The sequence below is a fragment of the Microcebus murinus genome, chromosome 3 (genome assembly GCF_040939455.1).
Source record: "Microcebus murinus isolate Inina chromosome 3, M.murinus_Inina_mat1.0, whole genome shotgun sequence".
Classification (NCBI taxonomy): Eukaryota; Metazoa; Chordata; class Mammalia; order Primates; family Cheirogaleidae; genus Microcebus; species Microcebus murinus.
The window spans coordinates 100,372,599-100,396,894 of NC_134106.1; the positions used below are offsets into that span (position 1 = coordinate 100,372,599).

At 36.6% G+C, this 24,296-nt stretch overlaps 1 protein-coding gene across 2 annotated transcripts in view; it reads right to left on the bottom strand.

The window, feature by feature from the left end:
* SEPSECS (Sep (O-phosphoserine) tRNA:Sec (selenocysteine) tRNA synthase) overlaps positions 1-21,474 on the bottom strand; it is a 44,630-nt gene extending 23,156 nt beyond the window's left edge. The window contains exons 1-8 of one of the 2 annotated variants that reach the window (XM_012737468.2): positions 21,282-21,474; positions 20,319-20,473; positions 17,357-17,475; positions 16,878-17,036; positions 15,888-16,041; positions 12,209-12,311; positions 5,180-5,309; positions 4,944-5,035 (exon numbers count right to left, since the gene is read on the bottom strand). In XM_012737468.2, coding sequence (XP_012592922.2) covers positions 4,944-5,035; positions 5,180-5,309; positions 12,209-12,311; positions 15,888-16,041; positions 16,878-17,036; positions 17,357-17,475; positions 20,319-20,473; positions 21,282-21,395 — 1,026 coding nt within the window. In that variant the 5' untranslated portion in view covers positions 21,396-21,474. Of the gene's footprint in view, positions 1-4,943; positions 5,036-5,179; positions 5,310-12,208; positions 12,312-15,887; positions 16,042-16,877; positions 17,037-17,356; positions 17,500-20,318; positions 20,474-21,281 lie in introns of both variants that reach the window. The other variant, XM_012737467.2, reaches the window with a different exon arrangement.
* Positions 21,475-24,296: the final 2,822 nt, after the last annotated feature.

Sequence of the window (24,296 nt, forward strand, 5' to 3'; positions counted from 1 at the left end):
CTCACTTTACTTAACCTATCAGTGGCATTGGCTATGTTAATCACTCTCTCCTCCTTGATATATAGTCAGCCCACTGTATTTATGGATTCTAACTCCACAGATGCAACCAAATGAGGATCTAAAATATTCAAAAAACAATTGCATCTGTACTGAACATGGACAGACTTTTTTCCTTATCATTATTCTCTAACCAAATACAGTATAACAACTATTTATACAGCATTTACATTGTATTAGGTATTACAAGTATCTAGAGATGACTTAAAGAATAGGGGAGGATGTGCATAGGTTATATGCACATATGACATCATTGTACATAAAAGACTTGAATATCCATGGATTCTGTTATCCAAGGAAGGTCCTGGAACCCATCTCTCATGATACAGAGGGTTGACTGTACTTCATTCATTTGACTTCCAGGACTCCATGCTCTTGGTATTCCTTCTACTTTACTAAATGTTCTTTCTAAGTCTCCTTTGCTCTTCTCAGACCTCTTAATGTTAGAGTGCCCCAGAGCTCAGTACTTGCATCTCTTTTCTGTTTAGGCTCTCTCTCTTGCAATCTTATCTAGCCTCTTGGCTAATTAACTCCCAAGTTTTTGTCTCCAGCCCAAATCTCTCTCTTAATGCCAAACTTACATATCCTACATTCTACTTTACATTTCTATCTTGAGGTAGATGGACATCCCAAATTCAATTTTGTCCAAAACTGAACTCCTGGTCTTCTCCCAAAACCTATAGGCTTCCCATCATAGTTAATGGCTACACCAACCTTCCAATTGCTCAAGTCAAAAATCTCAGAATTGGCCGGGCGTGGTGGCTCACACCTGTAATCCTAGCTCTTTGGGAGGCCGAGGCGGGCGGATTGCTCGAGGTCAGGAGTCCGAAATCAGCCTGAGCAAGAGCGAGACCCCATCTCTACTATAAATACAAGGAAATTAATTGGCCAACTAATATATATAGAAAAAATTATCTGGGCATGGTGGCGCATGCCTGTAGTCCCAGCTACTCAGGAGGCTGAGGCAGCAGAATTACTTGAGCCCAGGAGTTTGAGGTTGCTGTGAGCTAGGCTGACGCCACGGCATTCACTCTAGCCTGGGCAACAAAGCGAGACTCTGTCTCAAAAAAAGAAAAAAATCTCAGAATTATTCTTGACTTCTCTTTCTCTTATAAAACACATCCATCCAGAACTCCCATTGGGTCAATATTAAAAACAAACCTAGATTCTCATCACTCCCCTCACCTCCACTGCAACCATCTAGCTCCAAGCCAACTTCACTTCCTGATTATTGTAAAAGCTTCCTAATAGATATCCCAACTTTCTATCCTTGCCCCCCTAATTTAGTCCCAAAATAGCAACCAGTGAACCTTCAAAATATGTCAGATCACATTACTCAATTCAAAACCCTTCAGTGGCTCCCTATTTTACTCAGAGTAGGAGGCAAAGACCTTATTATGTGGAGTATAGGGGCCCCACATGATCAGGCCCACCTTACCTTCCACAACTCTCCTCCTTGCTCATCTTGCTTCAGCCACACTAACCCCTTTGATGCTTCTCAAACACACAAAGCCAATGTCTGCCCTAGGGCCCTGGTACTGGCTGTCTGCCTGAAACAGTTTTTGCCAGCCTATGTCTATACTCCCTCAAACTTCAAGTTGAGTTGAATGTCACCTTCTCAATGAAGCCCACCCTAAACTGTATTTAAAAATTGATTACCAGTACCAACCACTACCTCATTTTCCCCAATTCTCCTTACTCTATTCTTTCTTTTATTCATAGCACTTTTCACCTTCAGGCAAACTTTATAATTTATATATTAAGCTGTTTGTCTATTGCTGGTCTCCCCAATACAGAATATGTGCTCTACAAGAGCAGGTATCTTTCTCTATTTTATTGATTGCTATACATATATATATATATACATACACACATATATACATACATATACATATACATATTTGCCTGACACATAATATATGCTAAATAAACATAACTTACTTTTAAGTTAAGTATTTACACAATGAATCTTATCCCACACTCAACTTCACCTACTTAGAATTACAAAGAAACACAGGTCCATACTAGATCATACTATTTTAAGTGGGCTTGTCATTGTTCAGTTGGGGGGGCCTAACAGGGGTAAAAATGGATATGAGGTATCATGAAACTAAAAAGGCATCATCTTAAAAGAAAAATTTCAAACTTACAAAATGTCTAATTTATAAATTACCAATATGCCTTGTACTGGATTACTAAATTACAGGCCAATTCCCATGATTATAATGTCCAAAGCCCAGAAAATAACTATTTTAAAGAAATATTCTAGATTCTTTCAGAAATAAAAGTGGCCTGAGATATCAATAGCTTCTTTCACAAATGGGGAAATAAAATTTTCAAGTTCAAGTAACTTTTCCAAGATGATACAACTTGTTAAAGGAGAGCTAAGACCCACTGGCATCTGAAAAAACTAAACTCTCATAGAAGCATGTGATAGGTTTTCCTCATCCATAAATAGTCATCATCTGACACATTGATAAATTTCCTTAAAAGATATGCTGAGGTCTTCTCTTGGCGACAACAATGTATGACCATGATGATTACTTTTTGGAGTTTATAAAACTAGAGTTTTATTCTTATTGGGCAAAAATGTGTTGTTAGATTTACTGAGGTATAATTCACATACAGAAAAATTTCAGGTGTGCATCTTTTAAGTATCCACTTCTATGAATCTTGACAAACATACAGTTATGAAAACACTCCCACTATCTATAAAACATTTCACCATCCCAAAATATCCCCTCCCCCTTCTCTAGCCTCTGGCAGCCACTAATCTTTTTTCTGTCCCTGTAGTTTTTACCTTTTCCAGGATGGCATATAAATGAAACTATTAAATATACAATATGTAGTCTTTTGTGTCTGGCTTCCTTCATTTAGCATTATGGATTTATTGACTATATCAGTAGTTCATTCTTTATAATGCGGAGTATAGATGTACCACAGTTTATTTTCATTCACCAGATGATAGATACTTGGATGTTTACAGGTTTGGGCAATTATGAATAGAATCCCTATAAACATTCATGTATAGGTTTTTATACAGACATAAATTTTCATTTCTCTTGAGTAAATAACTAAGAGTAAGATGGCTGGCTTATATAGTAAGCATATGTTTAACTTCAAAAGGAACTGCCAGAGTGGTTTTCAAAGTTGCTGTATCATTTTGCATTTCTACCAGCAATGTCTGAGAGTTCTACTTGCTTGAGATCTTTGCCAACATTTGGTATTGTCAGTTTTGTTTTGTTTTTTAACATTAGTCATTCTAATAGGTGTGTAGTAGTATTTTACTGTGGGTTTTTTTTGTTTTTTTTGTTTTTTTTTTTTTTTGAGACAGAGTCTCACTCTAATTGCCCTGGCTAGAGTGCCATGGCGTCACCCTAGCTCATAGCAACCTCAAACTCCTAGGCTCGAGCAATCCTACTGCCTCAACCTCCCGAGTAGCTGGGACTACAGGCATGCGCCACCATGCCTGGCTAATTTTTTCTATATATTTGTAGTTGGCCAATTAATTTCTTTCTATTTTTAGTAGAGATGGGGTCTCTTACTCAGAATGGTCTCAAACTTCTGAGCCACTGCACCCGGCCTCTTACTGTGGTTTTAACCTACATTTCCCTAATGACTAATCATACTGCACATTTTTTCCTACATCATGTAAATCTTAAGAAATGTCCTCACAATAAAACAATTACTTGCCATGGACTGAATTAGTGAGGAAAGGACGCAAAATAGAGCACAATATATATATATTTTTTTGAGACAGAGTCTCACTTTGTTGCCCAGGCTAGAGTGAGTGCTGTGGCATTAGCCTAGCTCACTGCATCCTCAAACTCCTGGGCTCAAGTAATCCTGCTGCCTCAGCCTCCCGAGTAGCTGGGACTACAGGCATGCGCCACCATGCCCAGCTAATTTTGTCTATATATATTAGTTGGCCAATTAATTTCTTTCTATTTATAGTAGAGATGGGGTCTTGCTCTTGCTCAGGCTGGTTTCAACCTCCTGACCTCGAGCAATCCGCCCACCTCAGCCTCCCAGAGTGCTAGGATTACAAGCGTGAGCCACCATGCCCGGCTGAGAACAATATTTTTAAACTTCTGTTACGTATTCCTAAGGCTATTAGAAGATCTATGAGATAATGCATATGAAAATGTTTAAAAATATGTAAAGCACTATTATAAATCTAAGGAACTACAATTGTTATCATGTGCTATACAGTTATACAAATATAAAACACCACACCATAGGCCTCTAGCTCTCCCAAATAGGAGATGACCAAAACACCTTAGTCTGACCTGACATACCAACACTGTTTCTCTCTACAATTTTGGAGTTAGCCTGAATTAACCTAGTTTTCAGTGTTGGAGACAAAGTGCAGTCTTCAAGTATAAATATCATTTTTCATAGCCAAAATAATCAATGAGTTCAGCATTTTAATAATGTAATAACAAAGGATAAATTTGTTATTTTAGTATGAGAAGCTAGCTAACTTCTCACCTGATTCTTTCTCCTGTGACTGAAATCTCACACATAAACAAGTCTCTAAGCTACCAAAAACTAAAAATAAGACTTGTCCATTTGTCTTTAAAGAGCCTCTACCTTTAAGTGATAAATGAATTGAATTTTACTGAACTAATAAGAAACCTGATTCGGGAGTTTCTCAAAAAAAAAAAAAAAAAAAATCACCTGTCCAAGATTCCGCAGACTATCTAAACAGATGGGATGACAATTAACTGAAAACCACCCAGGCTGGTTCCAGATCTGCATAAATGCCCTAGGACCACACTAGATATCTACACTCCCAAAGTGATAAACCAATAGGCAAAAACACTATTGATTTGGAACACTGTTTTAGTCAAGAATATTATTCTATGCCTGAAGGGAAAGCTTACCTTTCTTTCTTTTAATAGTTTCTTATAACCATTTGATCCAAGTGATAATAAAGTAATAAGGATATCTAAAGAAGGTGAAGCTGAAGCTCTTCCTGAAATAAAAATGGAAAAGATACATTGAGGAGAGGGGGCTGGGAGGGGGAAGCTTTGGAAATTAAGATGTATTATAGTAGTCCATATATAAATGGATTTTTGTTTGTTAGTTACATTTTTTTAAAAGCAACGCATTTATTTACCTGGATACATCTTGCTGATTTCCTGAATGAAGGCATCATTAAAGCCAGCAATTACAGCACCACCTACTGGAACCATAAAATTTTTGTCCAAGCTCTGAACGAAAGCATCTATTCTACCAACCCGAGCCCCCTAGAATCAATGTAATATTACATATTAGTTGCTAGGAGAACAGACAACAACTTCTATTAACAAATAAACACAAAAAGGTATATGAGGTGACAGATATGTTAATTAGCTTGATTTAACCATTTCACAATGTATATATATATCAAAACATCACATTACACACTGTAAATATAATTTGTCAACTCTACCTTAATAAAAAGTAAATAAAAATAAACACCATTAAAACAATGCATAGAAATCAAAAACAGATCAAAGACTTTTATTTTCTTTGTAATAGTGCCAATAAAATGTTTTTCAGTAGTGCTCCTTACAGTTGGAACAGTACTTTACCATTTACAATCTGCTTTCACACATAAATCATTTAATCTTCACAACAACCCTGTGAGGCAAGCAGGGTTTCAGTATCGGTTCAGGTGGAAACTTTACTGAAACAGGGCTTTACACCTTAAAATTGTGTCAGAAAGAATGGATTCCTCCCATGCCTCTCATCTGATCCTTTATTTGACAATAAATGTCTATAGCAGGTCCTACAGCAAGTAGTTTTAAACACCCTCTGTGAGTTCAAGAGTAGCCACCATAATCTAATGGACTGTAGCCAACCAGGCTGCCAGTTATACATTTAAGTGCCTCTCTTTGAAGCTTGAACAATCTAGTATCTGTATGACCACTTTAAGCAACAAGCTCTGCTCCTACTACCACTCAGATAACAAAAGAGAAAAGCAAAATTTTAAACATCAACTAATGGAAATTTTGTTTTATACTCTTGGCAATTTCAGACGCAATGTTTCTACATAAATCATGTTCCCTAATAGTATAATCTTAGATGATCTCATTCCACTGCAAATAAACTTCAAGTGAAAAATCTAATATTCTGGTGAAAAACTGAATACTTACCTACTAGGAATATAAAACTAAGTTCTGGTCCCCATCCAACATAGTCTATGACCTTCTGTCTAATGCGCTTCAATTTTCTCCTCTTAAAAATATAGATACTATCTAAATTTCAACTAAGATAGTTTTTTTTCCTTTATCTGTAGCCACAGATATTCAATCTGTATTCACAATCTACATTCCTATTAATATTATAACCACATTTGACCTTCATTTTCACACATCCGTATCTCAGGGAGAAAAGCAGCAGCAGATAGCTGGCCTAATCTAAGAGACCAGATCCAGGCAACAGGTAAAAGCAGCCAAACCAGGGAAGAGGAGCAGAATACTCTGGAGGCTATCACATGATTGTTTTAATCTTTAACCTTTTCCTGTTATTCTTCTTTTTAATTTCCTAATAAACTATGATCAGAGGAAATCTCATCATATTACAGAGAAACAGAGAGAAGCATAAAAAATTATTAGCATAAATAACTGAAAACATGCAAAATAGCAGCAGGTAAAAATAATATGAAACAGAGTTACCTTTTTATTAATATTTAAATACTGTCCAAGGTTTCCCAAGAGGAACATGAACCTAAATCAGGAGAAACACTAAGAAAGGAATCAGTGTACCAGACACTGCTAGAAAACAAACAGGCCAGACCCCATCTCAGGAATAGTATAATAGATAGACCTCATTCCCCATACTAAAGTGAGAGGCTACTCATAAGGAGGAGGGGAAAACATTATAAGGATGGAATAGCTTATACAGAGCAGGAAACATAAGAGCATGTTATATGAAGTAAAGGGCTGCCATTTCTGTTTATTCATTTATTTATTTATTCATAGAGCAAATATTTGAGCACCTATGATCTCCAAATATTGTTCTAGGTTCTGGGGATAGCAACAGTGAATAAAATAAACAATTGTTTATATAAAGAATTACTGCCATGATGTACTGAGTGCTTACTGTGTGTCAAGCACTGTTATATGCACTTTACATTTGTTAATGCATTTGACACTCAAAAAACCATACGAGGTAGATGCTACTATTATATAATGCCTATTCTACAGATGAGAAAATTAAGACACAACAAAATTAAAGTAAACTGCCCAAGATCGGACATGTGGTTAATAGCATAGCTGGGATTCAAACCCAGACAGTTAAAGGACCTTACTAAAGGTCACTCAGGCAATCAAAGACACCATAAGAACTAGAATCTAGATAATCTGAATGAAGAGCCCATGTGTAAAAGATAAAACATTTTATTCCTATGGAACTTCCATTCTTCCAGCTATTCAGGCCAAAAGCCTATTTGGAATTCCTGAATTCTCATTTTCTCACACCCAGCATCTAGTTCACCAGTGTACCTTGTAAAACCCACTCTCAAAATACATCTGAACACAACCATTTCTTACCACCTTCACAGCTACCACCCTGGACCAAACCATCAACATACTTTACATGGGCTGTGGCAACAGCCTTCCACTCTTGCCTCCCTACAGTCTATTCCCCACATAGCACATGTCACTCTCTCCTACTCAAAATGCTCCAACGGCAGATGATCATACCAAGAATAAAATCACAAATCTTTAATATACCCCAAGTCTCTACTACCACTGATCCCCTCATTTATTATGGTCCAGCCATACTGGTCTTCTTGCTATTTCTCACACATTGCAAGCACCCTACTGTACCTCGGAGCCCTGGCACTTGCTATTACCTTTTGTTTGAACTCTTTCTCTCTCTCTCGCTGCATGGCCCACTCTTTCACATCATTAAGAGCTCCACTCAAATGTTACTTCTTAGAGAGGGCTTCACAGATCACTCCATCTGACACTTCTGCTCCCCAAATACCAGAGTGTTTATCAAGACCTGGCATATTTAAGGTTTACTGTCTATATCCCCACAAAAACAAAATGCTCCATGAGGGTTAGGGAGTTTGTTATATTCATTATTGTATCCCCAATGCCTACCCTGGTGCCTGGTACATAGTGGGAACCCCTTTATTATTTGTTAAACTGATTTACATTTAGATCTGTGAATAAGTAGTAACACCTACTTCTCTCATTATTAGGAAATAGCAACTTATTAGGTGAGGTTGCCACTTCCCACACTTTTGAAGCTTTACAATCCACACTCTGACTCTAAAATAATTAGTCCTATACACATTTTTATGACTAGCATATCCCTCTCCATTAATCTGTCCTAACATTCATATTCCATGAATCCCCTCTATTAATCATTTTAGTAAATAGAAGTATGGGTTCTTCAAAGCTAACTTCCCCAGGGCCCACATGTGCATACCAGAATATTCTATTTGCTCAGCATTAAGGCATTCTAGGACATCACCCTAAAAACACACACGTACGTACACACACACACACACACACACACACACACACACACACAAAATTCTAAAACATTTTAATTACAGTTCTTTCCTCACTGATTGATTATTGCAATACTCTTTTCTCAAGAAAAGACTTAACAGTTTTAGTACTTTGTTTTTAATAGAAAATACGGGGCTTTGAAGTCATACTGAACTAGATGGGCTATATTGTAGCTATGGGACTTTGGGCAAGTCACTTAACTAAACTGAGTTTGTTTCTTCATGTGTAGAATGAAGATTGGAACAATAGGAAGTACACCCTAAATTGCTAGGATTAAGTTAATAAACTTCAAAAGCCTACCAGAATGTCTGACACATCGTGGGTATTGAGTAAATGGTATATATTACCAATCAGGACTACTGACATGAATTAAATCCTAACTTTGATTTTTCAGAATGTCATGAAATAGGCCAGGCACGGTGGCTCACGCCTATAATCCTAGCACTCTGGGAGGCCGAGGTGGGTGGATCGCTCAAGGTCAGGAGTTCGAAACCAGCCTGAGCGAGACCTCGCCTCTACTAAAAATATTAAGAAACTAATTGACCAACTAAAATATATATATACAAAAAATTAGCCGGGCATGGTGGCACATGCCTGTAGTCCCAGCTACTCAGGAGGCTGAGGCAGTAGGATCACTTGAGCCCAGGAGATTGAGGTTGCTGTGAGCTAGGCTGACACCACGCGCTCTCTCTAGCCTGAGCAACAAAGTGAGACCCTGTCTCAAAAAAAAAAAAAAAGAATGTCATGAAATAGCAACCAGCACTCAACAAGGCCCAAGTATTTATCTGGTTTAAAGCATCAGTGCCACGACCTCTTTTGGTGAGGGCCAACGGGAAAAACAGAATGTTCATGTACTTCTTTTTTTTTTTTTTTTGCTTTAAAGAAATGTCAATTTTAGAAGGTACTATATATCCACAACAATATAATATCTAGATTTTTTAAAAATGCATTCACCCATCTTATAGTTATATTTTCTGGTTAAAATTTCAATAAAACTACCTCACAAATGGTAACAGCATGGTATTAATGGTGCACAACTCCAAGGACACCTTCCATGAGTTCATATTCTGGAGCTCATTTCCTTTTAGTCTTAATCTCTTCAACTACACCAAATTTTCTAGTATTCAAAAGTATGTTGTGAGCAACAAAACACTGAGCACGTCAGGGTTAAAAAAAAAACTGAGTAATTGATAAGGAACATTAAAATAATCATTATGAAGACTTTATAGGCATGTAGAGAGTACAGAAATCAAATACTAAGTTTAAAAGCATTAATGTTAAATGCACACAATAACTATATGCAAAAAACAATACAGGCATACAAAAAGAGAAAAAGTGAATACATAAATTATTAAAGTTCTTTGTTAGGGTAATAGGGTTATGAATGATCTACTTCTTCCCAACTTTTCTAAACTTTTAGTAATGCTGATGGTATGTGACTTTTATAGAAATTGAGGCTACCAAAAATTAAAGAGCAAAAGAGCAAGGCAGAAAGGGAGAGGAAGAATAAAAATCAATCACTGAAATAAAATGTTTTTCAAGATTTCCAGCATAGAAAATTGTATACCCTTCCTCTGCTACCATATAAATTAGACACAATCCAATCTAGAATTATGAGGAAGTCTTTAAAAGTTAAGGAATAATTAAAAGGATACCAAGAGAATAGTAAACAGTTTTTCTCTAAAGGTTTTAAGAAATCCTGACACACTGATGCCTATAAGCCACTCAACCCCTGGACTTATGTTACATAAACTAATCCATTTCCTTATTGGTTAAGCCAATTTGAGTTAGTTTTCTGTTACTTGCAGCCAATGACATCCTGTTACAACCTTTGAGGAAAGAAATTAAGCAAATCAGCTACGACTATCATATAAACCACATTTATATCAAAGATGATTACTAGTACACTTAAAATGATAAAAGACAAAAAAAATTTACTAGATCGGATCTACTGAGATTCACAGCACTTACCACACTGTAGAAGGCTACAGATAATCTGTGAATAACTTATGTCCACATACAAATCACATGTACGTCAAAACTGAATATGGGCCGGGCGCTGTGGCTCACGCCTGTAATCCTAGCTCTTGGGAGGCCGAGGCGGGTGGATTGCTCAAGGTCAGGAGTTCAAAACCAGCCTGAGCAAGAGCGAGACCCCGTCTCTACTATAAATAGAAAGAAATTAATTGGCCAACTGATATATATATAAAAAATTAGCCGGGCATGGTGGCGCATGCCTGTAATCCCAGCTACTCGGGAGGCTGAGGCAGAAGGATCACTCAAGCCCAGGAGTTTGAGGTTGCTGTGAGCTAGGCTGACGCCACGGCACTCACTCTAGCCTGGACAACAAAGTGAGACTCTGTCTCAAAAAAAAAAAAAAAAAAAAAAACTGAATATGTATCATTATGCATTATTATCATTATGCACTCAAATTATATAACTCTATGGTACACAGATAAATATAATGCTTCATGTATTCATTCACTTTGTTCAGTAACCATTTTTTGAGTGTCAATTATATAGCAGGTACTGTCTCAAGTATTAAGGGCATAACAGTGAATAAAACAAAGTTCCACCCTAATAGAACCTTAATGTTAACTTCTGTCAATAGGTAGACAATAAACAAACATTATATCAAATGGGGATTAGCGCTACGGAGAAAACACCAAAGGGCCATCATTTTTAAAAAGCACATGATTATTTTACATATCACTAGGTAAGAAAAAAACGTTGCCAATGAACCTTATAAGACATCCCAATTTCAGAGATGTCATAATGTAGAAAACTGTGCATCTTAAAATAGATAAATATGGTATAAAACAGAAAATTGAAACACTAGGAAGGAAGGGGTAGGTATTATTTTAAATAGGGTATCTAAGAAAGTTTCATGACCTAAAGAAAGTGAAGGAAGAAGCCATGCAACTCTCTAGAGGAGCAATCCAGTGAGCAGGATGAGCAAGAGCAAAAGCCTGGAAGCGAGAACACATGTGACACAATGAAAGAACAGAAAGCAGCAAGAGTGGCTGGAGCAGAGCGGCTGAGAGGCAGAGCAATAGGAAATGAAATCAGAGAGGCAGGAGAGGCCTAAATATGCAAAACCTTGTAAGCTACAGCTCTTAATTATTAATATATGAGGAACATAGCCATATTTTCAAAATCAGAACCTAAAATAGATGACTAGGATCTAGTTGATGCTTATAAAAACAAAATCACAAAAACCTGCCAACTCCATAGCTATATGCTAGAATTTTTACAAATGAAGTCATTTCTAGTCTAAGATGATCAAGTATAATGATTCCTTAAATACAGAATAAAACCATCAATACAGTTTTAAAAATACTATAATCCAGTATATGAGAAAAATGAGGACCCTGGTATGCACGGAACATTCTCAGAAAGTTAAAAGCTATACTACTGAAGTATTTCTGTGTTGATTCTAGACTACCAAAGCTATTCGTCCAATTACTAGCATACTCTCAATGAATAATAACTTTTACTGAGAGAATAACAGATGTAAGTTTTTAATGCCCCTTGAAGTAAAGAGTGCTAAGTAACTGTTTTTACTACATTAGGTTGTAAGAAAAAGTAATAATCATATAATATGTTAAAATCTACTTTATTTTAAACTCTCTTACCTGCTGAATGAGGTGCATACACTTAGAAGACTGCACTCCATAAGCATTGTTGACTATATGTGGAATGTCATAATTAGCACAAATCACAGCCAGTTCTTCTAATCTACAAACATAAATATTCAATACAAAGACATATTCACATTGAGCTTTAAAAAGTAAAGCAGGGAAACTTTTTAAAAATTTAATAGTTATCTATAATGTGCACCAGGGAAAAAAATGACAAACACTGAAATTTCTACTGTAGGATTTTAGCATATAATGCAGGAGCTGGGAAAGACATAGCAAGCGCTTAGAATTAACCCAAAAAAAGCTTTTAAATTAATGTTACCAATAAATGAGAAAAAAGTATTTATAAAAATTTATGTAAATGGGAACTTTTAAATCATTTTGAAATTTTTCCTATATAAAAAGTCAGAAAATTATTTATAATGACCTCTCACAGGTGGTATGCTCTTTTTTAAAATGTGTTTCGTTTCTTATAATACTGAAGTGTATCTGTAATCAGCATATCCAGAAATCTTAAGAAATCTCACATTAAAGAACTCATAAAATAAAAACTGCATTTTCAAATAGACTTTAATGTATTAAAAAATACAGAACATTTAAATGTTTCAGTACCAAAATAACTAACATTTTCAACAACTTGGATACTAAAGAATCTTTTAAATAGCTGCTGGTTTTAAATCCACTCTTACTTTTTCATTTTACACCTCTCAATTTGAGAGTCTAACTTTACGCAAAGGTAATAAATTTCAGTCAGAGCATAATAAACAGATGTTCTTTCACAAAACCAAATACTACATGTGACTGGGGTCATCTTTAATAGAAATGTCTTTATACTATAAAACTAAAACTAAATCTTTTCTTTAAAAGTTATCTTTCTATACTATACAGAATTCAGAAGCAAAGAATTTTTATAAAGTTCAAGTTCTTTTCCACAAGGATATATTTCAAACATACATTATATAGTTTTATTACCTATTTATACATATCTTATCTTTTTCTTTTTTTTAGGCAGAATCTCACTTTGTTGCCCGGGCTAGAGTGCTGTGGCCTCAGCCTAGCTCACAGCAACCTCAAACTCCTAGGCTCAAGCGATCCTCCTGCCTCAGCCTCCTGAATAGCTGGGAACACAGGAATGTGCCACCATGCCTGGCTAATTTTTTCTATATCTTTTTAGTTGGCCAATTAATTTCTTTCAATTTATAGTACAGACGGGGTCTCGCTCTTGCTCAGGCTGGTTTTGAACTCCTGATCTTGAGCGATCTGCCCGCCTCAGCCTCCTAGAGTGCTAGGATTATAGGCATGAGCCACCGCGCCCGGCCTATAATATCTTATCTTTTTCTAGTAGATGTACAATATATTTTTACCCTATAAATAGAGAAAATATTATTATGTTCATCTGTCAGAAGTTCTAAATTGACCAGGTACAGTGACTCAAGCCTGTAATCCTAGCACTCTGGGAGGCCGAAGCAGGCGGATCACTCGAGGTCAGGAGATCGAGACCAGCCTGAGCAAGAATGAGACCCCAGTCTCTACTAAAAAAAAAAAAAAAAAAAAAAAAAACAGAAAGAAATTAGCTGGACAATTAAAAATATATAGAAAAAATTAGCCAGGCATGGTGACGCATGCCTGTAGTCCCAGCTACTCGGGAGGGTTAGGCAGAAGGATTGCTTAAGCTCAGGAGAGTGAGGTTGCTATAGCCAGGCTGATGCCACGGCACTCTAGCCTAGGCAACAGAGTGAGACTCTGTCTAAAAAAAAAGTTCTCAATTTGATTCCTTAAAATTTTATGAATTAAAAACTGATTTTATCATTCATAAACCTCATAAATCAATACAGAAATCCTTTTTGTTACTCAAACTAATTAGATGTTTTTAATAAAATAGGCCTTCAGGAATACATACAGTATTGTCTTCATAAGATAAAGGCACTTTCATGTTTGTATATTCTAATGAAAATATTTCTTAATAAAGAACTTCCTTGAAAATAAGGCACCATAATAACATTAAAATTTTATCTTAAGAAGAAAAAAATCACTTGTGAATAGTTTTAAATAATGTGAATTAATCAAATCAGTTAATAGGGTATATAAAAAAGTATTAAATGAAAGGCAAGGAGAAGCAGAAAAAATATTTTCCCTGTGAATCAAATTGTATTCTAACTAAGAAGCCAATTTAAGGTATTTATCAGTTAGAAGAAATAACTCTTCTTTTTTTTTAACATTTCCTTTAAGTGAATTTCCCCTATAATACTCTTTGTCTAATTAATGAACTAATAAGGACAAAATATATACTACACCCATAAAATTAAGACTATAAAAGAATTAAGCTTGATGTAAAAAAATCAATGTAGTTTTTAAATTTAATAAAATCAGTAATTCAAACATATTACTGTGTATCACCTTTGCCTAAAATTTACTCTTATCAGAAATATTCATTACATAACACTACTAAAATGTGACAAATAAGAATTTTGCTAACCAATAAAAAACTTGTGAATTGTTTCTAAAGGAGATAATACATGTAAAATACTTAACACTGTACCAGGCATGCTATAAATATTCAGAAAACATTCTTCAAAATGAAACAAAAACAAAACTATCCTCAAAGATAAATAATCCAACTAATACAAATATCCATATGCTGGTTTTTGAAATGTGACTTATTTTATCATATTAAAAATTTTCCAGACATCAAAACCATCAACAATGAAAGAATAGACATGTCTAATGTTTCAATACAAATTTAAAATCTGATTAGTAAGTAATGAATAAACCACTAAAGCATATGCAATATAATCTTAGAATTCACTGGCTCATGAGTATAACAAGTCAAATTTTCAAGGGCAAGGTTTTAAAATTATCTTTTAAAATCTACCTATATATAAGATAATAAAAGTCAGCATGGTAATCATTACTGCAAAATAATGTGATTCCTTAAATTAAAACTTGATGCTACAGGAAAAGTCCAAAGTTCTTGCAAATTATTAGCACTTCTATTCAAAATGTTAAAATGAAACAAAAAAAGTTACTGTCAAAATCAGAAACCTGTATGTATTATTAGACCTAAGCCTATTACATTTTCATAATAAAAATCTGTGGCTATTCTTTAAAAATGTATTTGATTTTTTTCCTTTTTGCTTTTATTTTCTTAAATATTTACATTATTGTCAAAATGAAGACAACCACTATGCACACCTAAGTGTACATCTAAGTTAATCTTCCAATGAAAAAAATTCAAAGTAAATAATCCTAAAATTTTCAACTTACAATCTATTAATACTAATAGTTCCTACATATGAAAACTAACTGCAAGATCAAAAAAGTAGAGACAGCAATGAAAACAAATCCAACATTTAGCTTAGAAAATAACTATTAAATAATGAGAAAGAGATGCTAAGAGATCAGAAACAGGATAAAGAGCAAGAAAAGAGGGGCTCCATCTACTCAGGTGATAAAGGGATCTCTATCCTATACTAGTTGTTTTTCCTTCTTCTATATCAAATGTTTATTTTCTCAAGCCACTTTGCTATTTCTCCCCATGCACTCTATTTTCTTAGGACAGTCCATTCACCTATTTATTACCAAATGTTATTTAAGCTTATTTGAGAATTAGTATATCATATTTTATTTAAAAGACTAATTAACAGCTAAAGGACAATATTCACAAATCATTTACCTATCAGGCACCCTTGGAGCAAAACAGGATGTAGTAGAATGGATACACAGAACATTATCAGGCCCAAGTTCCTGGACTTTAGCCTCCACGGCTTTCAGGTCTGTGCGCAGCTCGTCACCTTCCAAAACATTCTCTATCACCACAGGCTCAAAACCTAACCAAACCAACCAGAAATCAAAATGTTAGTGGTAACTAAAATAAGGGAAAATCCTGGAACACTAGGAAGCTATACTATTCTACACAAAAACTCTTAAGTAGTTATTTTGATCAATGAACCTTCCTCTAGTAATAAGGATCTGGCTCAATACTGGCATTAGTTAAAAGCAGGTCAAAATAATGACCTGGTAGACAATCAGCACCACAAATCTATTTAACAATTTGATATCATGAGAAAAAAGAATTCTGGAAAGGAAAACAATGTTAGATATCTATAAAAGTAGTAACATAGACACTGATGACAAAAAGGATTACTTAGTCCAGTTCAATTTCAGTCCACAGAAAAGTCAGTCTGCTCATGCTCTGGTAATATCTGTTTTATTTTAAAGTTTACTTTATTTCAGAGATGGACATAAATAATACTATAATTCAAATATTGAAACAAATGACAATCAACTTAATGTTTTTTCCTCTAAAGAAAAACACAATGAATTTTAGTAGCCCAAAAATCACCGACCAATTTCACAGCTTACAAAAGCTTTCTATAATTTAACTATAAAAACTGTTTTCAAATTTTCAATTGAAATACTATACTTAACTAGCATATAATCAATGTCCCCCAAATCATAATTATATAACTTTTTATGGTAAATATTTAGGTATCCATAAACTTAAAAGCAATATATACAACTAAATTTTGATATTTATATTTTACAATTTTGTTTAAAAAAGGAATAGGGACTTTATTTTTCATTGATCTAACTCTATATAAAAAGTTTGAGTTTTCTCATTGTAATGGTTAAAACATTATATATGACACTTCTCTTTTTTTACCTGCAGTGATCATGGATTTAAAGCAGGACTTCTGGTCTATTCGTGGCCATATAATATACTTTGCCTTTGGTCTTTTGTGTCGTAATGTTAAGAAACATAGCGTTAGACTCATACCAGTCGCCATAGGAACTACAAAGCAGTTGGCCACTGTATGGACACCTACAAACAAGAAGTAAAACAGAAATTAGTTATCCCACTAAAAAACAAGGATCCTTCTTGAAGAAATGATGCATTTCTTGTATCATATAATAAGAGTTACAGCCCTAGTGCTGCTTTTTCTGTTCTCAGTCTCAGAAAGCTCACTACCAAATTCAAGCTCTGGCTTATGGCTCTGATTTTCTCTTATCCTACAAGACTTTTATGTGTGTCTTTTCAAAAGCCACTCATATTCTTTTTGGGAAAAGGCATTAATAAAAGAAATTAGGCAAAGGTATATGTATCTGGTCAACCAAAAGTATTATGATTAATATGGTACGTACCAGCCAACTTTATGATATCCAGGACCAAAGAATTGGTAATTTTGTTCAAAAGGCTAGAGCCTGCAGCTTTTGGTTGCACAGCAGCAATATCACCTGACCGTCCAATCCCATGAATGAACCTAAGCAAAAAAATGGGACAAAAACTAGACTAATTCACTCAGTGTTCTAACAAATCCAATATACAAGTATACACATAACCAAAACACCAGATGCAATATTTGTCTATTGTAGTTATATTTCATAAGCTATTAATAATTTGAAAAGATCCTATTTAAATTGAAACAATTTCATCAATTATGCTGTGGTAGCTAGTGTTCAGAAAAGGCCATCATCAATTCCTTTTCTCCCTATGCCCACATGCTACTACTACACCAAGAAACTGAGTTTAATTCCTCTCCACTTGAATCTGAGATGGCCTTAGTGACCTGCTTGGTCAGAAAGAATCTAGGACAAGTGATTGGAACTTTCATAGGAGGTCAAAAGAAGCCTTATTTTCCACCGGCCATCTCGAAAGACTTGCTATCGGAGTGCTCATACTAGGAAGAGCCCAAGCCACAGAGACAGACCATCTGAACTCCCAGCATGTGAGTTCTTGGATACCTTGCCCACTTGAACCTTCAGATGACTAAATTCTCTCCCAGCTTCTTACTGCAACTGCATGAGAATCCAAAGCAATATTCAACCTGCTAAGGCCAGTTAACTCACAGAACTATCAAAGATAATAATAAATGATTGTGGCCAGGCGCAGTGGCTCATGCCTATAATCCTAGCACTCTGGGAGGCCAAAGCAGGAGAATTGCTTGAGCTCAGTCTGAGCAAGAGCAAGACCACATCTCTATTAAAACAGAAAAAATTAGCAGGGTATGTGATACTTGCCTGTAGTCCCATCTACTCAGGAGGCTAAGGCAGGAGGATTGCTTGAGTCCAAGAGTTTGGGGTTGCTGTGAGCTAGGCTAATGCCATGACACTCTAGCCCAAGTGATAGAATGAGACTCTGTCTCAAAATACTACTACTACCACTACTACTACTACTACTACTAATAATAATAATAAATGATTGTTTTAAACCACTAAGTTTTGGGGCAGTTTGTTTTGCAACAGAAAACTAGAATATATGAAACATTAAATTCTCTTTTTCTTTGCTTTTCCCCTAACCACAGTAGTGGGTTAAGTTCCAATGGGAATGAGCTAATAGTTCAAATATTTACTTAATTTTAAAAGAACTATATGCTCCTTAAAAATCAGTGTGCAAATTCACTCACTTTAAATTAGATGATACTATATACTATTTAAATATACCTCTGAAGACTATACTTTGAGAGATCATTTCTATAGTTCATAAAGATACCTCTGAATACTCTTTAAAACAAAAAATACTTTGGCCTGGCATGGTGGCTCACGCCTGTAATCCTAGTACTCTGGGAGGCCGCGGTGGGTGGGTTGTTCAAGGTCAGGAGTTCAAGACCAGCCTGAGCAATAGAGAGACCTCGTCTCTACTATAAATAGAAAGAAATTAATTAGCCAACTAAAAAAATATATATATATATATATAAATTAGCCAGGCATGGTGGTGCATGTCTATAGTCCCAGCTACTTGGGAGGCTGAGGCAGGAGGACTGCTTGAGCCCAGGAGTTTGAGGTTGCTGTGAGCTGCGCTGATGTCATGGCATTCTAGCCCGGGCAACAGAAGTGAGATTCTGTCTCAAAAATATAAATAAATAAATAATACTTTTGTAATTTGAATAATTTATTATTTATAGTCAAATAGATTAGAAATTCTATACAATGGGATTATCACAGAACACTAGTGTTGTACTTCCTTATCACTGAAATCTCATATACAAAGCATTCTTTACATATATAATTAACCATGTTATCAGCCCATTGTTAACCATGAAATTTTCATCCAAGTAATACATTATCATTAGTTTTGACTACAATGGTTTTGACTGAAATAAAATTCCACTTTGCCTAGAAAAATTTCATTATGATTTAAAATCACGGAACATAGAAGTTTTTAAAAGAGATTATGTGGGCTGGGCGGGCAGTGATTCATGCCTGTAATCCTAGCACTTTGGGAGGCCAAGGTGGGTGGATCGTTTGAGTTCGAGACCAGCCTGAGCAAAAGCGAGACCCCGTCTCTATTAAAAATAGAAAGAAATTAGCTGGACAACTAAAAATAATAGAAAAAATTAGCTGGGCATGGTGGTGCATGCCTATAGTCCCAGCTACTCGGGAAGCTGAGGCAAAAGGATTGCTTGAGCCCAGGAGTTTGAGGTTGCTGTGAGCTAGGCTGATGCTATGGCACTCTAGCCCAGGCAAGAGAGTGAGACTGTCTCAAAAAAAAGATTATGTGTATTTCACAGAAAGGTTGGGGGACAGAGAAATAAATGATCATATTTGGAACAACTACCAATCAAATGGTTGTTAGAACAGATGAAAAGCTTTCTGAAATAATGCAAAAGAAAAAGATAACTCAATAATCTAATGCCTTTTCCCTACATCTTCTGCTACAGAGAGGTACTTAGGAGATTCAGTTTAGAAGTCTAGACACAGATAACAGTGTTTTAAAATTCTAACTATAAATCATTCTCTAAAAAAGCCTGCAATATCAGAAAAGAAATATGGAAAACTATAAATGACCTTAACATATTTTAAACTCTTACAACCAGATAGGTCTATAAAACATTCTTAACAGAATGTATAGCCTGTGTCATTTAACCACGAAGAACGTAGCAGGGTAACCATCACATACTAGAACTTTCACATCATTGTCTTTGAAAAGCACCTGATCAGGCAAATTGTTTCCATTTCCCTGCGACATTTGGTTTACATATCATTTGAGTAGGCAAGAAGCGATTTACAGACATTTCATAATTTCATAAGATGAACACTGCTGCCATTATTTTTTACCAAAGAGGAGGGAGGATATGCTTTCACATGCTACTTTTAAAAAAAATACCTGTAATGACGACGAGCAACTAATGAAGACGCCACTCTCCCTTCCCTTTCTCCAACACCACAATTGCCCAAGAAATTGTTGCTATCCATGATTGCAAGTTCATGTAAAAAGAGTTCAAGTGTACTTTCATCCCAACCATCCTCTGGACACTTGCCCTTCAAAAAAAAAAAAAAAAAGCTTACATTTGTATTTAAGAAAACCATTGTTCCCTAGAACCCTACATCAATGAATTATAAAACTTTTTAATGTGTATTCTGCCATGCTCCTTGCTTTCTAAAATTCAGACATAAATTCAGCACTAAGAAGAAGCCTCAACTAGGCAAAACGTTTGTGTTTCATTTGATTACAATAATCTACAGATAGCAAGAAGTCATGATAAATGTATACGATGACGTTTACTCAGATATTTAAACTTCGGTAAGTTAAAGTAACTGAAAACCAATACACCACATCCTCAAAGAAGATTCTTCAAACCAGGGTGTTATGCCTGGGGGTTGTCAAACTTATAGGGAAATCAAAATTCAGGAATGCTGGCAGGAGCAAAGGCTAAGAAGTTCCATGGTACCATCCTGGTTCGAGTCAGTATACCATAGTTTATAAACAGCAACGGTTCCCTCAGGCCTTGGGAGTGGTGAAAGATGGAAGTGCGAACTTTGCCCTTTCCGCAAACAAAAAAGTAAACTGGCACTTCGCCTCACTTCCTCGTCCCGAAGGTAGGAAAAGCTGGGCTCAAAATCCCGACCCCACACGCCCTCTAGGAACACCCCGTGGGTTTCACTGGCTTTGGCGAGGGTGAGAAGGAACACAGCGCGGTCGGCTAGTGCGAGCCAGGACGCGACTCCAGGACGAGTCTCCAGCAGCAAACAGCAGCCCGGGAGGCGGGACCCGCCACCAACTGGGGCGCCAGGCGGAGCCGGAGCCTCGGGGTCGCGGCAGCTGGGGAGGGGACCGACACCTCGGTACCTTCTCCAGAAGCAGCCGTATGAGGTGCTCGTGCGAGCGGCGGGCCTCACAGCCCTGCCGCACATAAGCCGGCGACACCAGCCGCTCGCCCGCCGCGAAGCTCTCGCGGTTCATGGCAGCGGACACTGGCAATACGCGGGAGAAAACTCCCCACGCGCTGGACACACCACGGAACCACAATGCAACTCGCCGCCTGGACGGTACGGCAGGGCATTGGGACAAAAAAAACCACCAACCACGTCTCGCTTTTGCGCATGCGCGAACCGTCCTAGCTGGTGTGGGTATTTGAGCATGCGCGAGAGAGTCTGTGCTTGCTGAGGCTTCGGGCGTGAGCTCAAGGCTGGGCCGAGATGAGCCCCGCCTAGCTGGTGGGGCTTGGTTTAGTTAAACGTAAGTGTTCCCCGAGACTGACTTGAAGGAAGAACTGTGCACTTGTACAGAGGGGAATAGGAAAGTAAAGTGCAAATGCAGGGGTTTCTCTGAAGAAAGAAAATTTCTTAACTTGCTCTGGGTTCCAATCCAGTTGGAGAGTTGAGATCTGCAGAGTCTGTTTCAGTCTTACTCAGACTGTGCACACACAGAGACACACACACACACACAAAACCATGAATGTAAACTCTCTAAAGCAGGGCCTTGGTGTTTGCTGCGGTACCTCCTCCCAGACACCGACAACAGTGGCCAGAATATAGATATGACTGTTAAATGATCAGTAATTTTGTGAGCCAGTTCTTAAATACAGCCACTCGAAAATTCTGTTAGGACACCTGTAATCCCCGCCTTTTGGGAGGCGGAGGTGTGAGGATCGCATCAGACCAGGAGTTTCAAGACCAGCCTGGGCAACACAGAAAGACCAAATCTCTACAAAAAAGTTTTTTAAAAAATTAGCTGGGTGTGGTGGCACATGCCTGTAGTCCCAGCTACTCCAGATGCTGAGGCAGGAGGATAGCTTGAGCCCAGGAATTTAAGGTTGCAATGAGCTGTGATCTGGCCACTGCACTCCAGCCTGGGCAACAGAGAAAGACCCTGTCTCTAAAAAATATAAATAAATAAATTATATTAAAAACAAAAGTAATAAATGCTCAAAACTCATCACTTCTTAATTATTTTACTACATTTTACTATTATGTATGCTCTTGAGGTTATTTATATGCATTGTATCAGTATGGTGGAAATACAATATAATATATTATTGCACATCTCTTTCCAACTCCCCTTGTATTGACATCATCTTAGCCATGATGGGAGCATTTACACTGCAGAAATCAGCAGGCACTACAAATCAAGCCCTTACCCTCCACCCTACCTGTCTATGAGTTGGTTATTCAACTTATACTAACTCACTACTGTTCCTACTGCATGTTCCCAGGGCATCCTGCTATTTATCAGCCTATTTATGGTACTTGTTGTATTGCATTTTAATTGTTAATTTTCTGTCTAAACTAGACTGTGAGTTCCCAGTTGGCAAGGGCTATATTTGATAGCTACATTTAAAGCACAGCACTGAATACATAATAGGTGTTTGATAAATACTTATGGGATGATGTAGACCATTTTACTACATAAAACTATACAGAAAGGTAAACCACAAAAATAATGAGAATTTAGCTTACTTTTTAAAATGAGTATTATCCTTCAAACTTTTAGAAAGCTGGGATCTTAGTCCCAAAATGCAACTATATTTGCAACTTCTCTTTTGAAAAAGCCTTGCAAGCTGCTTTGACAATCACATACAAAATGTGCAGAAATCCCAATTACTGAATGAACACTAGGTTTTTGAACCATCTGGTTTTCTCACCTTATTCACCCATCTTAATTCAGAAAAATGTTTGTGTGTGTACAAAAATGAAATCAAGATATGCATTCATTGATGGTATTTTTTTAAATGTAGGCTCTAGAGGCAATTTCAAGAGGCAAGTTCCAAAATTATTTTCATCCATTCATTCATCCAACAAATATTTATTAAGCACCTAATATTTGTAAGAGGTAGGGCAACATTAGAATAATTTCATGATCTTTACAAGAGGAAAGAAACATAGTTTAAAATAGGTCTAGCATGTGTAGATTTGAATTCTGTTCATGTCACTAGTTGTCTGACCATAAATACATTACTGAAATTTCCTGAGCTTTGCTTTCCTCATCTGTAAAATACGGATGTGAAAGAAACAGTTATGATGATTAAATGACAGATAATTGCTCAATGACATCTTCCTCTTGATAGACTGACTATACAAATGGACAATGGCCAGGTTGTGTATGATAACTGAGTTCTTTTTTTTTCCTCCAAAACGAATATACAACAGGAGATAACTGAGTTCTGACCCACAACCTCTGCAGCAACTAGGCCTCCAAACCACCACCTCTGCAGCAGTAAACCAAGAATAGCCAGTTCCCCAATATTTTACTTGCTTCCAACTCAAGATCAACCAGAGAATGCCAAATATACTCCTTAAATGAATCACATTAAGATGCCCTATTTCTAGTTAGCCCACTCCAGTTTCCCCTTGCTAACACTTCCAATCAGAGCATGCCTGAACCCTTCCCTATACCTGAATCTTTCACTATAAAGCTTTCCCACTCCCCTGCCTGCCTTTGAGTCTCTGACAAATCAAAGTGATGACTGACTTCTTTGCTCTAGCAAGCACTGAACAAATGGTCTCTATTGTTGTTCTTCATTTATTTCCACAATAGTCTTCATTTATTTCCACGGTGTTCCCTGCGACTCCACTGAAGCATGGTCTGTGCTGTCCATTGCCATGGACCCCAGCCTGCGACCACCTGTGGTGCCCACAGAGACCACCTGTGCCTTGTTGCTTGCAGCTTGTCAAGTCTGTGCCAACATGGTAAGTCAGTGCCAGCTCTGGACTCATCTCTCTTTGCACTGAGTTCTTTGGCTATTCATTCTAAGTTTGGTACTCAGGTTTTGCTCTTGGTTCCCATTGTTTAGCATTCTTAGTGGAATCAGGCCATTCCTTTTAATCCTTTTTTATTCTCCTTTATACTTCTGTTTTGTACTGT